Below are 14,929 nucleotides of genomic sequence, written 5' to 3'. Positions count from 1 at the left end.
CCACGCTCACTAACATGCTTTTAAGCTGACTAGCTTTGCGCTACAAAGTGATTGGGCTGCCATCATCTGCACGATGAGTGTTCAAACCGTGAGGTAACTCAAGGTCGGCAAAACACCTAACCTAAATACAGCAGATGCCATGTGCTTTAGACTATGGCAAGGCCCGGCCTGTAAGCTATCTATAGAGATGACATCGTCAGTTTGGATTTTGAACTAAGTGCTGACTTTTTTCCATTAACAATGACATTCCAGGGGTGGTTACATCATAGCATGACATCATACAGTAGCTTGGCAGGAAGTGACATGGTTTGCCCTGTTTGCCCTCAGAACCAAGGCCCATTGTGCAAACCCTGGAGTCTGCTTCCTGTCTCTCTCCCCCCAAACACACACACACACACACACATGGTCCTTCCCCCCCACTCACTGTGTTTGGCCTTCTTCTCGGGGAGGGGCGGGGGGCTGGTGGGCACGTCGCCGGGCTCGTACTGCGCCACAAACGCGTCGCCGTTGCTCGGCGACGGCGTGAAGAGCGGGAACGGCGGCGTGGCGAGCATCTCCTCCTCCGACAGGTTGTCGTACTGCGACGGATAGCGCTCGTACAGGAGGCGGGAGCCGCCGCCGTCCGGGAAGGGAGACACCTGGGCGCTGCGTCGCTTCTTCTGGGGGAGGGCGGGGGGCGCGCTCCGACGGGAGGAGAGGGGGTGGGCGCCCCCCCCGGGGACCCCCTGCGGCTGAGGGCTCCAGTACTCGGAGTGCTGCGGGGGCGGGGCGCTGAAGCGGGGGTGCGAGGGAAGCTGGCCGGGGACGGGGGAGGACGACTCGCTGTGGGACTCCGGGAGCGGGCTCAGGCAACCCCCCGCCGGGGCGGGGGGCAGGTGGTCCCCCACGGAGAGGTCCTGGTGGAGGAAGTCGTAGTCCGGGTCGTAGTTCTCCGTGTTGTCTGGAACGAGAGCGAAGGGAGGGGGGGGGAGGGGTGAGAGAGAGAGAGAGAGAGAGAGAGGGGGGGGGGAGTGTGGAGAGAGAGAGTGAGGTAGGGAGGGGAGAGTGCGGAGAGAGAGAGAGTTCTTTTATATTTCTGGTTCAATAGGGCATGATATGTCTGGGAAAAAGGAAAGCGAAAGTTCTTTAGATATCTTATTTGTCCAGAGACAAAGTGAGTGGTTGAGTGTGTCAGTGTGTCAGTGTGCGTGTGTGTCAGTGTGCGTGTGTGTCAGTGTGCGTGTGTGTCAGTGTGCGTGTGTGTCAGTGTGCGTGTGTGTCAGTGGGCCTGTGTGTCAGTGTGCGTGTGTGTCAGTGTGCCTGTGTGTCAGTGGGCCTGTGTGTCAGTGTGTCAGTGTGCGTGTGTGTCAGTGTGCGTGTGTGTCAGTGTGCGTGTGTGTCAGTGGGCCTGTGTGTCAGTGGGCCTGTGTGTCAGTGGGCCTGTGTGTCAGTGTGTCAGTGTGCGTGTGTGTCAGTGTGCGTGTTTGTCAGCGAGTGAAAGTACGCACGCGTGCGCGTGACTGTCTGCCATAACTCTACTTGAGAGGGTGTGTGTGCAGTGTTTCCCAAAGATTAGAAAGCTATTTGTGGGGGGGGGGGGGGGGGGATCAATGCCTAACGAATCTCTTTCTGTCCCTGACCCTGTCTTTCTGCTTGAGCAGCACTGGTTGAAGCCTAAAAATACTGTAAACAATGTCTTCATATAAGCAGGTAGCAACGCTAGTGCTAAATAACTATTTAACTGGTCGGCTCCATGACGACGGGTAAGTAGGGCTCGTGAGACTACTCACCAGAGCGAAGGGGAACCCACTTGTTTAGCAGATTAAGACATGTTCGTAGGTACCTAGCGAAAAGAAGCCTCAATTTTACTAGACTTTTAGCTACGATACTAATACTGAATACTCGCTGTTACTGTCTTACCAGAACGGCGTATCTATGCGTCGTTGCTAACGCGTGCCGACGTTGTGAGTGTGTGCATGTGAGAAAGACGCATAAGTGACAGAGAGACGCAGGTAGAGCAGGGAAAGGAAATGCAGCTGAACAAATACGCTGCGTCTTTTAAACAGCGTTTAAAAAAAGCAAAAACAAACGCAACATGTGAGTCCACGTGTGGGAAACACTGCGTGCGCGTGCGTGCGTGAGCCAGCGTGTGCGACGCGCGGCCGCGTGTGCTTGACCGCCGTGCTCCCCGGGGGGGGGCAGTGAGTGTGCCGTGCGCTGCGGGCCTACCCAGGGTCTCACAGCTGGTGTTGCGGGAGCACTGGCCACTGTCCTGCTCCATGGAGGACAGCTGCTCGTCAGACTTGCTCAGCTTGCCCATGCTGCCGCAGGGGGACAGGCGGGGGGAGTCGCCCCCGTACGACTGGCTGCCCCCCGAGAAGCGCCTCTGGAGGTACTCCTGCTCGTAGTCCTGCTGCTGCACACACACACACGCGCGAGAGAGAGACCACGCACAAGGCACATAGAAACCGTCCATTAAAAGCTCAGTGATAAGATCAGATAAACCTTTGTTTGTCCCACAATGGGGACATTCGGGCATCGCAGAAGCAGAGTGGACAGAAGCACACGTGCAACTTACAAATTTACAAAGTAAGTACGAGATATTAGAAAAAAAGATAACACCAGTTGCGTATGGAGACCTAATATAAATACACAAATATACATATATGCATTAGATGCATTCTGTGTTCACCTGCCATAGTTTGCCAGTCTGTCAGGGTTGTGGTTCCTGCCACAGTGCATTGTGGGCTCATAGTTCTATCTATCTGTGTGCCAATTACCCTACCAGACTGCTAGGGCTCATGGGAGCTGGGGTGGAGTCCTACCTGTCGGTGCACGCTGCAGGGTAGGCTGGAGCCCCGGCTCATGGGGGCCACCACCGCCACCCGGGTGGGCGAGGGGGCGGACTGGCGCTTCTTAGGGGGCAGCGCCGGGGGAGGGCTGTGGAGGAGGGAGGGAACAATGGGGAAAGGGACGAAGGGGAGAGACGCATGGGGGGAGGGAAGGGTGGAGGGAGATGAAGGAAGGACAGAGAGAGGGGAGAGGAGAAAAGGGGGGAGTGAGAGAAGATAAGAGAGACGCTTGAAATGTTTGAATTGTCCTATTCCCCGGAAGGTGATGGTGAGAGTGGGCAAGAAGTACTTTTGACCATGGAGGAGTTAATTGGGAAGCATGTTGTGTATGATCATACATATGTGCACACATATGCATTGCCACGCGCACATACACACACACACACGTTCGAGAGATGGATGGTAGCCTGATGATAGCCGTGAGTCTGGGCTTCTATCATCCTTGGCAACAACAGGCTTCGATCTCAAACCCAACCTCAACACACGGTCAAGTCAATATGCCAGATCACAATGAGCCATGGGAAAAAAATGGGCCATGAAGGACACTGCGAGGAGGCCTCTGATTGGTCAGTCAAACACACTCATGCACTGATCAGGCTCCTGATTGGGTGGAAGTGCTTCAGTGTGCGCCGCGATGCAAAGGCACAAACTAGGGGACTCTGTCATGCAGAATAAAGCACTCCACCAATCAGGAAGCAGTATGGGGGGGGAGGGGTTATGTCATAAAGGGGGTGGGATCTCATGATGCAGAGGGGCGATCCCATTGGCTGACATACTTGTCCTTCTGGGAGGGTCTCCTCTGGGCAGCATCAGCACTCAACTGTGCTCTGTTACCGTGACGACACAGAGGGAGGAGGGAAACCAGAGAACATGATGAAGATAGACTGAGACAGAGTGACAGATACAAAGAGAAAGAGAGAGAGAGAGAGAGAGAGAGAGAGAGAGAGAGAGAGAGAGAGAGAGAGAGAGAGAACAGAGAGAAACAGAAAAGGCTGCCCACCAAACACAAAGTACAAACACCAAGACTGATCGATTCTCTCGGGGTGAGGATTGGAACTCGGTGACAACGAGGACCATCTCGCGCACCATTCTCAAAACGGCTGTGTCAGACGCCCCACGTACACACTTCAACTGGCTGCCTTATTGTTCATCAGGTTTATTTCTGTGGAGCGCTGACAGCCACATATCTATTCCCGTCTCAAAGCCTTTCAAGTGAACTTCTCAAGACGAGAAGTGTGGCATAAGCAAAGGTTTAGCGACCGCACGACAAAATTAGCCACTTCTGCTGTCTGACCACAGACAAGAGGAAACCGGGGGTGAGGTGGGGGGGGGCACTTCTGTTTCCACGGCGAACCGTAGACCCCCCCCAAAAAAAAAAAAAAAAACACTAATTGAGACACCTAGAAACAGGAAGTTCGAGACATAGCATGAGGAAGCGGGAAAATCTCCCTGGCTCAGTCGGCGGTGGCGGAGAAAGGGAGAGTGACCTGTTCAAACGGGACTCTGAACCAGAGATGGCTCTCTCTCTCCGCCTCGTCCCTCCTGCCCTTACCTGAGCTCCGCCATCTTGGCCCCGGGGAGGGGGGGTTTGGGCGGGGCCACGTCGTCTTCTGCGGAGTGGGCTGCCGCGCCTTTGGGCGTGGCCGGGGGCGTGGTCTTACTCAGGATCTCCTTCTCCCGCTCAGTGAGGGGCAACTCTGACGAGCTGGAGGAGAGACAGAGACAGAGAGACACAGAAGAGAGAGATACACAGAGAGAGAGAGAGAGAGAGACAGAGAGAGATACAGAGAGAGAGAGAGAGAGAGACAGAGAGAGTGCATTTAAGATGTGTTGATAAGAGATGTCCTGAGATAGTGTTGGCCTGTAAGTGTGTGTGTGTGTGTGTGTGTGTGTCCAGTATGTAGGGGAGGGGGCTTCCCTCACCTCTCAGGAGCAGTGGGAGGGGCAGGGGGCTTGTTGGGGACGGTGGGTGAAGGCTGCTCCTGCTTCTCTATGGTGAGCTTCACCAGCTCCTGTCAACCACACATGCATCAACAACCTTCTCAGACACATCTGCAACTTCTGATTGATATGTACGTGTGTGTGTGTGTGTGTGTGTGTGTGAGGGTGGATCCAGTTGAGGGTCCCATGGCTCCAAATCCCTCCCTCACTGACACACATGAAAGCGCGCGCGCGGTACAAAGGTCGACGCCCTCTGATGATTTCCCCCCCGCCCTCTCACCTTGACGCCGTCCAGCACGGCCTTGATCACCGTGGTGACGGCGACCACGTTGTCCTTGTCCTCCAGGTCGATGCCGTCCAGCATCACCTGGTCGGACCAGCGAATCAGATTGGCCAGGCTCTGGTACACACGGTTGTGACAGGAGGACAGTGCCGAGCTGGGGGGGGGGAGAGGGGGGAGGGGGGAGGGGGGACTCGTTAAGATGTTAGACTCCCTGGACTTGGAACACAAGAGCCATCACGCATTTGGAACACAGACACAGACATCGACAGCCATAGTCCTCTTCCCCAGCGTCCTCTGAGAGGAGGAGGAGTTGAAAAGGCAGTGGCATCCGGCGCTGGGGACACAACTGGACCAAGACCAGGAGGCAGGGAGCCAGGGCTTCCCAGGGCTGAGGTGTGGTGCTGGGGAGAGAGAGGCTGCGAGGGCTGGGGTGCTGCTGGGACTGGGCCGAGGGCTGGGCTGCACGAGGGCGTTGTGGTCGGGGCCAGTCCTAACACGCCGTCACTGATTCATCCTCTTGAGCTGGAAGATCCCTCCCTCCGTTGCTACCCAGGCTGATGTCTAAACCAGCCCGGGCTGACGCTTGGGCTAGCAGAGAGGCTAGCAGTCTGATTAGCGGTTAGCCTCCACTCAGAACAGCGGCTAGGCTAAGCGATTGATTCGAGATGTTAGACGGGGCCTTCGTTTGACTTCGGGTATGTCATGTATGGGGGTGGGAGGGGTTGTAACCGGGGCACGGGACGCCAAGGTCACACGCTCAGCCATCCGTCAGGTGGATGAAAGACGGGTCTCCAATCACATAATCCATCGTTCTCGCCGTCCATCCGTCATACCAACCAATCCATCCCTTTCCACTCCGTCAATCGAACCCGTTACCTGTAATTAAACGCGAGCTCGACGGGAGCCTTGGGATGCCGAGCGGGCCGCCGTCAACTCTCCTCAGACCTTCAGGAGAGGGAGCCAGCGGCAGGCAGAGGGGAGGAGGAGGTGAGGGGGGAGGTGAGGGGGGGAGCCGTTCTGACATGCCCCCGCACGTCAGGGAGAGAGCCTCATCCTCACACCCCTCATCCGCCTCATCCGTCCTGAAAGGGGAGGCCCTAGCTGTGGAGTGCGAGGGGGGAACCGAAGACGCATTCTTCACCCAGCTTCCCCCCTCCTCCTCCTCCTCTCTCACACACACACTATATACACGTTCCTGATATAAAAAATAAAAAAAAACGAACAAAAAAAAACCACACCACAACGTGATGACATAAACGGAGCCGTCCTTGACTAAACCACACAGGAAGCCTGTGGGCTGTACATGTCATGATGTCATTTCGAGAGACGATGCCACTGTGGTTTTAAAACTCCTATTCAAACACTTTTTCCGGTGGTCTGGGAATAGCCCTGTGCGACTTGCTTAGACAGGTTCCCCCGGCTTCCCATCCCTTCTCTTAATCCTCCATGCGCTGAGGAACTCATTCGACCCTGTACTCGGTCGATTCTCAACAGGATCCCAAGTGTTGAAACAAAAACTTCCTCTTGTCAGGACGTGGTTTTTAGCCTCAGGTAATACGAGGAGGCATCATCATATTGGGAGGCCCCTATCCTCTATCCCCCCCAACCTAAACCCCCCTCCCCTATGAAAACAACCCCTCCCCCTCCCTCCCTCCCTGCAGATCTCCACAAGGATACCCTAAACATTGCAACTCAACCTCACCTGTGCGGTAAGTCTATTCCCCCAGGACCAGGTCCTAGGGGATTCTCTAGACCCACCTGTGCATGTTCTGGACTAGACCAGGCCAGGACCTAAGGCCCAGATCGAGCACAGCTTGACATCCAAAACAGGCAATCTAGAAAGTTCCGCAGAAGCTCAACCTCAAGGATCTGAGGTGCTACTAGATGGTACAGCACTGGTACACGGCACCAGCACCTCGGACTGGATCCAGACCCACCTCTGCTGGATCCGGGCCTCTGCTTGGACCAGAGGCAAGATGGCCTCCAGAACCTTGCTGGCCGATCCAGGCAGCATCTCCAGAACCTTCTTCTCCACCACCATCTTGTCCACGATGGTCTTGAAGTAGCGCAGGGCGCTCACCACCTCCTTCTCCTGCTCCTCCAGGCGACTCACCTTCTGCACACACACACACACACACACACCACACCACACCACACACGTCAGAATACCGGACACAAGCTGTAAGATGCTTTCGCAACAAGCATGACATAAGTGCTCTCTGGAATCTGAACTCGTCTGGAATGGAGCCACACTCGGCCCTCTGGGAACCCCTCGCGGCCTGCAGAGGGGGCGATTCTATGGACGCGTACTTTGTTTGTCTTCTACTGGACAAACCACAGGAAACACACACACAGATGCAAACACGCATGCGCGCACACACACACACAGAAATCTAAATGTAAAAATAGATCAACAAGACTAAGTGGGAGAGAGTGCTCCCCTGCCGCCCTCACACACACACACACACACGCACACACACACACCTTGTTGACAGGTTTCTCAGTGCTCTTGACGGCCGGTTCGACCTGCAGCTGCTTGCCCTTCTTGGACGGCGTCCTCTTGATCTTGGGGGAGTGAAACTTGTCCATCAGCTTCATGGTGAAGGAGGAGAGGTGGGAGCGCTGGGAGTCTGCAGACCACAGGAGAGGGGAAGATGAGAGAGACACAGACACAGACAGAGAGAGACCAATGGAGACACACAGAGACAATGGTGTATTGTGACTGCTAAGCTGCAGTTCAAGGGCAGGCAGGGTGCGTGTGCGTCCGTGTGCGCGCGCGTGTGTGTATCCAGCAGTGCGGCCAGCCGGCTGCTTATCAGTGTCTGTGCAGGTTCGAGTAGCACAGACATCCTATTTGTTATCACGTTGTCCATTCACGTCCTCTGGTGGCACGCATACAACGACATACAACGACACACACACACACACCCATTGACACACACCCCCTGGTACACCCATGGACACACACACACACACACACACACACACACAGTCCTCTGAGAGCAGGCTGGTTAGAGGAGATGGATATCACTTTTTACTGCTTAATTAGGAGCAGTTTCATAATAGCAGAGTCATTTAACTGTGTCCTCCAACTGGTGATGGAAAGAGGAGAGAGAACATACCCCCTGGTGATTCTCTCTCAAGCAGACAGAGTCTCTCTCCTTCTCTCTCCCTCTCTCTCTCTCTGTCTCTCCTTCTCTCCCTTTCTCGCCTCACACATTCCCTCTCTCCCTAACACACACACACACACACACACACACACTCTCTCTCTGTCTTCCTTCCATCCTCCCGTACTCCCTACCTTCCTGTATCACCCAGTGCACCACCCCTTGTCTCTCCTCCCTCCCTCGTTCCCTCCATCCCCACACCCGGAGCACGGCCGACGGACGGCCTGTCGAGCTCCTGTCATCTCCCTGTGCGCGGTGCGTGCTGACTGGGCCGCGGTGGCCTTCCAGCAGCCTCAGCGACACTCCAGAGGACTGTCCCACACAGGCCACAGCTGATCCAGTCCCAACCCGTCTGCCTGCGGCAACCTCTGACCTCCAAAACCTGCACCCCCCCCCCCCCACACCAACAGTAGGGGGGGGGGGGGGGCTCCCCTCCTCCTCTGTAGCTTCATGAGAACAGAAGAGGGGAAGTCCCCTCCCCCTCCTGTGGAAGTGTGAGTGAGCCAGGAAACAAAATCAGGTGGGGGCGGGAGGGGGGGGGGGAGAAAGAGGGAGCGAGAAGGAGAAAGAAATAGAGAGACAGAGGCAAAGAGAGAGACGGAAATAGAGGATAGAGCGAGAGACGGAGGCGGCGAGAGACGGAGGCGGCGAGAGAGTGGGAGAAGGGGGAGAGAGCGAGAGCGAGAGCGAGAGCGAGAGCGAGAGCGAGAGCGAGAGAGAGAGAGAGAGAGAGAGAGAGAGAGAGAGAGAGAGAGAGAAGGGTGGAACCCCATTTCCTGTGTCACCGTCCACTGACCACCCACCACCAACTCGCTGTCTGACCAGCTTCACAGTCCCTCTCCAGCTGCTGCAGTCGCCCTGGGTTACCGGGAGTGTGTGTGTGGGGGGGGGGGGGGGATGCTGATGTCACCATGTGTCTGGAACAAGGGGTGGGGAGGATGATGTCAGACTGAGAGGGCCGAGGGGAGGACGGCGTACACAAGCAGACAGAGAGCCAGTCAAGCCTCTTCCTGAGCAAGCTCGCTCTCTCTCTCCCCTCTCTCCCCTCCCTCCCCCCCTCCCTCCCCCCCCTCTCTCTCCTCTCTCTCTCCTCTCTCTCCTCTCTCTCTCCTCTCTCTCTCCTCCCTCTCCTCCCTCTCCTCTCCCTCCTCTCCCTCCTCTCCCTCCTCTCCCTCCTCTCCCTCCTCTCCCTCCTCTCCCTCCTCTCTCTCCTCTCTCTCCTCTCCCTCCTCTCCCTCCTCTCCCTCCTCTCTCTCCTCTCTCTCCTCTCTCTCCTCTCTCTCCTCTCTCTCCTCTCTCTCCTCTCCTCTCTCCGTGTTCTGAACAGAAACCCGCCAGTCAGACAGAAGTAGGCTGACCCAGATACAGAGATGCAGGCCAGTCCGGCCCTGGTGGAGTCAAGCCGCCCTGGACCTCCATTCCGTCGCACCCAACTCCCTCTGGACACACACACACATGCACGGACGCACCAAACACACACACACACCAGACACTTGGCAAAGTTTGGACACAATATGTTTTAGGTGCAGGTGTGCTAGATGCAAGACAGCTGCCCCAACCTTGCCCTCTTCTCACAAGAGGGGCGGGGGGGGGGGGTAGGTGATACACAAAGTGCGCGTGGGAGGAGGGGGGGGTCACTCACAGCTGTCACCCACTGAACCACAGAGGTAGGTAATATAAGCTGCAGCACAAGTGTGTGTGTGTGTTGTGTGCGTGGGCGCGCCGACTTGTTGAAGCCGCTCAAAAGATGACAGGGGGGTGTCAGAGAGGCCAGCTGTTAAATACAGACCATGGGAGTTCAGAGAGAGAGGGAATGGGAGGAGGGGGGGTGAAGGAAGAGAATAGAGAGAGAGAGCGCAGAGACTGAATCATGCGCTCGACAAAGCAGGACTCCCCGTTTCCTCAGAGTCCACCTTAACAGAAATGAGGCGTGGAGAACGAGCAGACAAGCTCAACGGAAGCTCGCAATTACTGTCCACGACTCAAATGAGAGGCTGGGGGCTGCGCGTGCGTGCGTGCGTGTGCGCACGTGTGGTGACATGCATATTGCCCCATGAAAACTCTCAGATAAGGATCCCATTAAAAGAGGCTCACTAAGCACTGCTCAGTAGTAAGCAGCTAGAGTCCTGCTAAATGGCTAATCCTTTCTGACACACACACACACACAGGTCTGCATGCAAACATGACTTACACACCAGAAGCAAATGCGCCACACACACACACACCTTGCTGAGCATGCACACCACACACACGATATGAAGACTCCTGCTGGTCTACCGCAGGGATATTCCAAGTTCCAAACATGCTAGCGCAGCGACAGCACTGACGACTGCCAATCCTATTGGTTGATGAAGCCAGAGGTGTGGCCCCCTGGTTTTTCCTGCTCTCATTGAGCCCGCTCGGAAACAATGAGCCACAGGAAGTCCCACAGCGGCGGGACAGGAAGTCAAGTTGTGTTCAAGGAGTCCGCACCCTTGGAGCCCCTTTCCAGAACGCGCCGACTGCACCACTCGTCCCTCTCCCCAGGGACAACGACCCAGTGTTCCCCTGGCGCGTCCGAACTGCAACCCCCACGATGCACCTTGATCTTCCCACATGGGAAGACCACAGGGAACTCAGTGTCCTCCTCTCATGGCGTGCTAGGATCAGAGTGGATGTGACACACGTAACACACACACACACACACACACACACACACACACACAGCAGCAGTCCTTTGTATAATGGATCAGAGGTATTGATTATCTGTGTTCTTTTCCATGCGCCGTTAGGCTGCCCGCAGCGCCCTGCAGCTACACATCCCTACAACACACATTGATGTTTCCTGCCTGTGGGCACGCAGTCACACACACACACGCGCAACATGCTTGCCCCCGACCCCTGATAGGGGGAACGGAATTGTAACTCATTGACCTAGGAGTGCGCATACATATGCAAACTGTGCGTGCGCGTGCGTGTGTGTGTGTGCGTGTGTTGGAGCCAGATTCAGAGTTCTCTTTCAGAATACCCACAGCTCTCTCAAGAGTTGTTCACCATGGATCCGGTGAGTCAGCGGTCACACCTTCAGATACACACTCTCACACGTAGTGTCTCTCACACACACACACACACACACACGCACGCGTCTCTCACAACGTTATATGTCTCACTCCAGTAACACTAGTGGGAGAGTGCCCCACGTTGACACAGCCTGATCAGCGGACGAGAGAGATCCCCCAGTCATGTCTCCAGGTGGAACAGGCACCTGCTCTCCCTCCCTCTCCTCCCTCCCCTCTCTCGCTTTCGAACCCTGGGATCGTCTCCCTCCCACCCCCCTCTCCTTGATCCGTGGCCCTGCTCTCGACAAGTCCTCCATCCTTCCTACCCCTCTTTTACCCCGGCCACACGCTCTCGTTCTCTCCTGTATTTGGGATCGTGCGTGGATAATGCCTCCACAATGCCACTCCATATCAGAAAGCTTGCCTCCACGAAAGGACTTTCGCCTCAGTGGATGTAATGTCAGTGCTACACGCATTCATCTAGTCAATAGAACCCCCTCCACCACGCATTGGACCCTGGAGCTGGAATCCAGGTCGAGGTCTCCGTGTGTGTGTAAATGTGTGTGTGTGTGTGCGCGTTAATGAGAGCGCTTGGCGGGATAGCATGTGGTTGACGGGGGGTAGAAGATGCCCATGGGCCAGGTCATTCAATCATGGATGCAGAGCGCTCAAACACACAAACACACCCTGCACTGTTCATGGAGTAGGCAGGGCAGCTGAAAGAAGAGGATGCCGCAGGGCCTGGTTGGAACAACAATGATGCCACCACACACACACACACACACACACACACACAGAACTGGGCTATAGCCCTGCTGCCTTCAATGGCCTGTGAGCTCTGGTGGAGGGCTTTTAGTTGCGAGGCTGCCTGTGAGTCACACACACACACACACACTCATTCATTCACCATTTGTCTGTCTCTCACACACACACCTCTCTCAGTCACACACACACACAATGCGTCAACATGGCCCAGGGCTCTGGTATTTCACACACAGCTGAGCTGAGTCAAGCTGTCCGTGTCACTGCGTTGTTGGTTAAGATGTGGCACAACGTTGCCCCGTGGTTTCTGTCGCTGCACCAGTTCCATCTCCCACATGACGGAATCCTCCGGACGGCCCCAGTGCTGTGGGGCCAGCCACCCCTCCTGTTCCTTCCCTCCTGACGTCGAGAGGTCAGTCACACTATTTCCTGTACACTTCCCCCACCCGCCCTGACACACACACACACACACACATATATACACCACACCCCCCCACACAGATAGCCTGAGCCACTCCCTCTGTCTTTACCAACTCCCAAGTCCAACAGCTATAAGACACTGACTCACCGAGGCTAGACGGGCGGTCACACACACACACACACACACACACACACACACACAGGACACACACACAGAGCTGCAGTCCTTTGAGTGACCTTGTGTGGCCAGCTACTGTCTCTTGGTGCACTGTTCAGCATTCCAGTATGGGTGACTGTCAGCCCTGTGCTTCTGCAGTGAGACTGGTAGAGACGGCAGGTCAGCTCAGGTAAACACTACTAACAAGGTCGGGCCGGGGCCGGCCCCCAGACCTTGACGTTCCGAGCTGCCATCTTGAGAGCCTTGATCTCGGGGAAGGACCGAGCCAGTTTCCACCCTGTGCGCTCCCTTCCACTGTGCGAGGGCAGGACCAGATCCTGCAGGACGAGGCCGGGTGTCCTGCGCTCTGCGTCACAGTTATTTGGTGCTTCCAACGAATTTGACTGTTTGTTTTCCTGTTCCGAAGACTGGGTCTTCAATATGGAGCAGACCAGAGCAGTGTCAGGGCCAGGGTAGCGCATACCCGCTGCTACATTGATGATGCGGATCGACGTCTGAAGAAAGACACTTTTGTTGAGTTGTAAACACACACACACACACACACAGCGAGAGCAGTTGTAAAGCTCTTCAGATAGAGTGACACTAGGAGCACGAATAGCCTCTGAAGCAGTAGTCACTTAAAGACAGCTTGACTGGGCGGGAAGACGGGGAGGCAGAGAGAGGCAGAGAGAGGCAGAGAGGCCGGGAAGGTTAACTGGAAGCCCTCTCAGAGCACAAGGGCCTTCAGCGCTGTGAAGAGACTGACACCACTGTCTCCATACAAACGGCTCTGTCTATTCACGCCCTGCCAGTCGGGCACCACATGCCCACACGCACGTCTGGATGGTGGGGAGTCAGTGGGGAGCTCTCCCCACAGATGAGAGGCTCGAAACAGGCAGGAGTTCCAGGCGAGACCCAGGCTTTGTGTGGGGCCTTCGGAGGCAGAGCCAGGCTTGGGGGTCCGGGGGGGAGTGGGTCACGCAGGTGTACTCGAGCAGAAAGACTACGCTCTGCTCGCAGGGCCAAGGATGCTCCACACTGGCTGATCGCATGCATGTCGAGCGCGTTGGCCAAAGTATGTTTTGGAGTGAGATAGCGTCCCCCACTGTGTACAGACATACCAGACAGGGTGGCTAAATGTGTGTGTGTGTGTGTGTGTTAAGGTGTGTGTGTTTACATGTGTGCGTGCGCAAGAGGCTCCTTTCTGTCTGTCTGGATTTGTAAGTCAGCTAGCTTTTGTTTGGACCCGTGTGCCTGTCTGTGGAGGTTATTTCTAGAATAGGAAACACGCGCGCACGCACACCCAGGCCTGACATGCCTTAACACGGAACTCTTCTCTAGAGTTCCACATTCCATCAGGCTGTCAGCCCCCCACACGCCCCCTTACATTCTCCTTCCCTACCCCCTCCTTTTATACCCCTTTATCCCCTCTCCCACCCCCCCCCCCACCCAATCCCTTCCTCTCCCCCCCCCCCCCGCTTGCTCTCCACTGTCTCCTTTCATCGCTCCCTCCCTCTTCGCTCATCTCCTTTCTCCTCGTCTTCCCTCAGTGAGAGACTATTTCTGCTCTCTCTGCTGAGGCTACAGAAACATTATACTCAGATCAACACACACACACACACACGCACTCACTCACTCAGCCAAGGCCAATGTATGTTTCACTGTGGATCAAATGAAGCCCGTTTGTTGCTGTGTTTGGCAGGACCCTGCTGGTGTGTGTGTGTGTGTTTAACGCTACACTGCAGCATCATGGCTCAGCTGTGTCTAAACTCAGGCCTAGCTGGCTACAGTAGCTGGTTGTTAGATGTCCAACCAGTCTGAATGTCTGGTATGTGTACACACATGCGCGCGCACACACACAGACACACACACAGGCGCGCACCATCCTTAATTAGCCCTCCCATCACAGCTGAGGTGTTGGAGCTGGTTATGGCACTTCTTCGTGTCTCACAATAACACACACTATCTTTACCGCCTGCTGGGTTAAACGCACAGACTCATTAGGCTCCGCACACCACGGCCGTGTATCCTCAAAACAAGGCATTACGGCACCCAGCACAGTGTAATTACTCCATGATGGACTCAACAACCTCAATTACAGAGTTTCTCCCTTAGCTAGCAGCGCTCTCCCGACCATCTCAGCCCACAGACCTGCCTCGTAAACACAGCTAGCTCTAGCGAGCGGCTTGGTAATATGCAGGTGACAGGATTCAGCCAGACTGCCACAGTATGGATCGCGCCGACTGTAGGGGAGAGGAGGAGAGGAGCTTGTGGCCTAGCTGTCTGTGTGTGTCCGACTGGCTGTCAATGGGTCCACCCTAGGGTTCCGC

The 14,929-nt window shown here is 55.6% G+C and overlaps 1 protein-coding gene across 11 annotated transcripts in view; it reads right to left on the bottom strand.

The window, feature by feature from the left end:
• rapgef1b (Rap guanine nucleotide exchange factor (GEF) 1b) overlaps positions 1–14,929 on the bottom strand; it is a 34,912-nt gene that overhangs the window by 14,949 nt on the left and 5,034 nt on the right. For 7 of the 11 annotated variants that reach the window (XM_084686666.1, XM_084686662.1, XM_084686667.1 and 4 more), the window contains exons 2-10: positions 7,540–7,685; positions 6,993–7,171; positions 5,053–5,209; positions 4,755–4,843; positions 4,384–4,536; positions 3,608–3,658; positions 2,805–2,919; positions 2,209–2,395; positions 425–940 (exon numbers count right to left, since the gene is read on the bottom strand). In XM_084686666.1, the coding sequence (XP_084542792.1) occupies positions 425–940; positions 2,209–2,395; positions 2,805–2,919; positions 3,608–3,658; positions 4,384–4,536; positions 4,755–4,843; positions 5,053–5,209; positions 6,993–7,171; positions 7,540–7,685 (1,593 nt within the window). The remainder of the gene's footprint in view (positions 1–424; positions 941–2,208; positions 2,396–2,804; positions 2,920–3,607; positions 3,659–4,383; positions 4,537–4,754; positions 4,844–5,052; positions 5,210–6,992; positions 7,172–7,539; positions 7,686–14,929) is intronic. The other 4 variants (XM_084686665.1, XM_084686671.1, XM_084686663.1 and 1 more) reach the window with 3 other exon arrangements.

The sequence above is a fragment of the Hypomesus nipponensis genome, chromosome 22 (genome assembly GCF_054491055.1).
Source record: "Hypomesus nipponensis isolate SF chromosome 22, ASM5449105v1, whole genome shotgun sequence".
In the NCBI taxonomy this organism is placed as follows: domain Eukaryota; kingdom Metazoa; phylum Chordata; class Actinopteri; order Osmeriformes; family Osmeridae; genus Hypomesus; species Hypomesus nipponensis.
The sequence above is the reverse complement of the archived record's forward strand: the minus strand, read 5'-3'. Positions and strand labels throughout refer to the sequence as shown.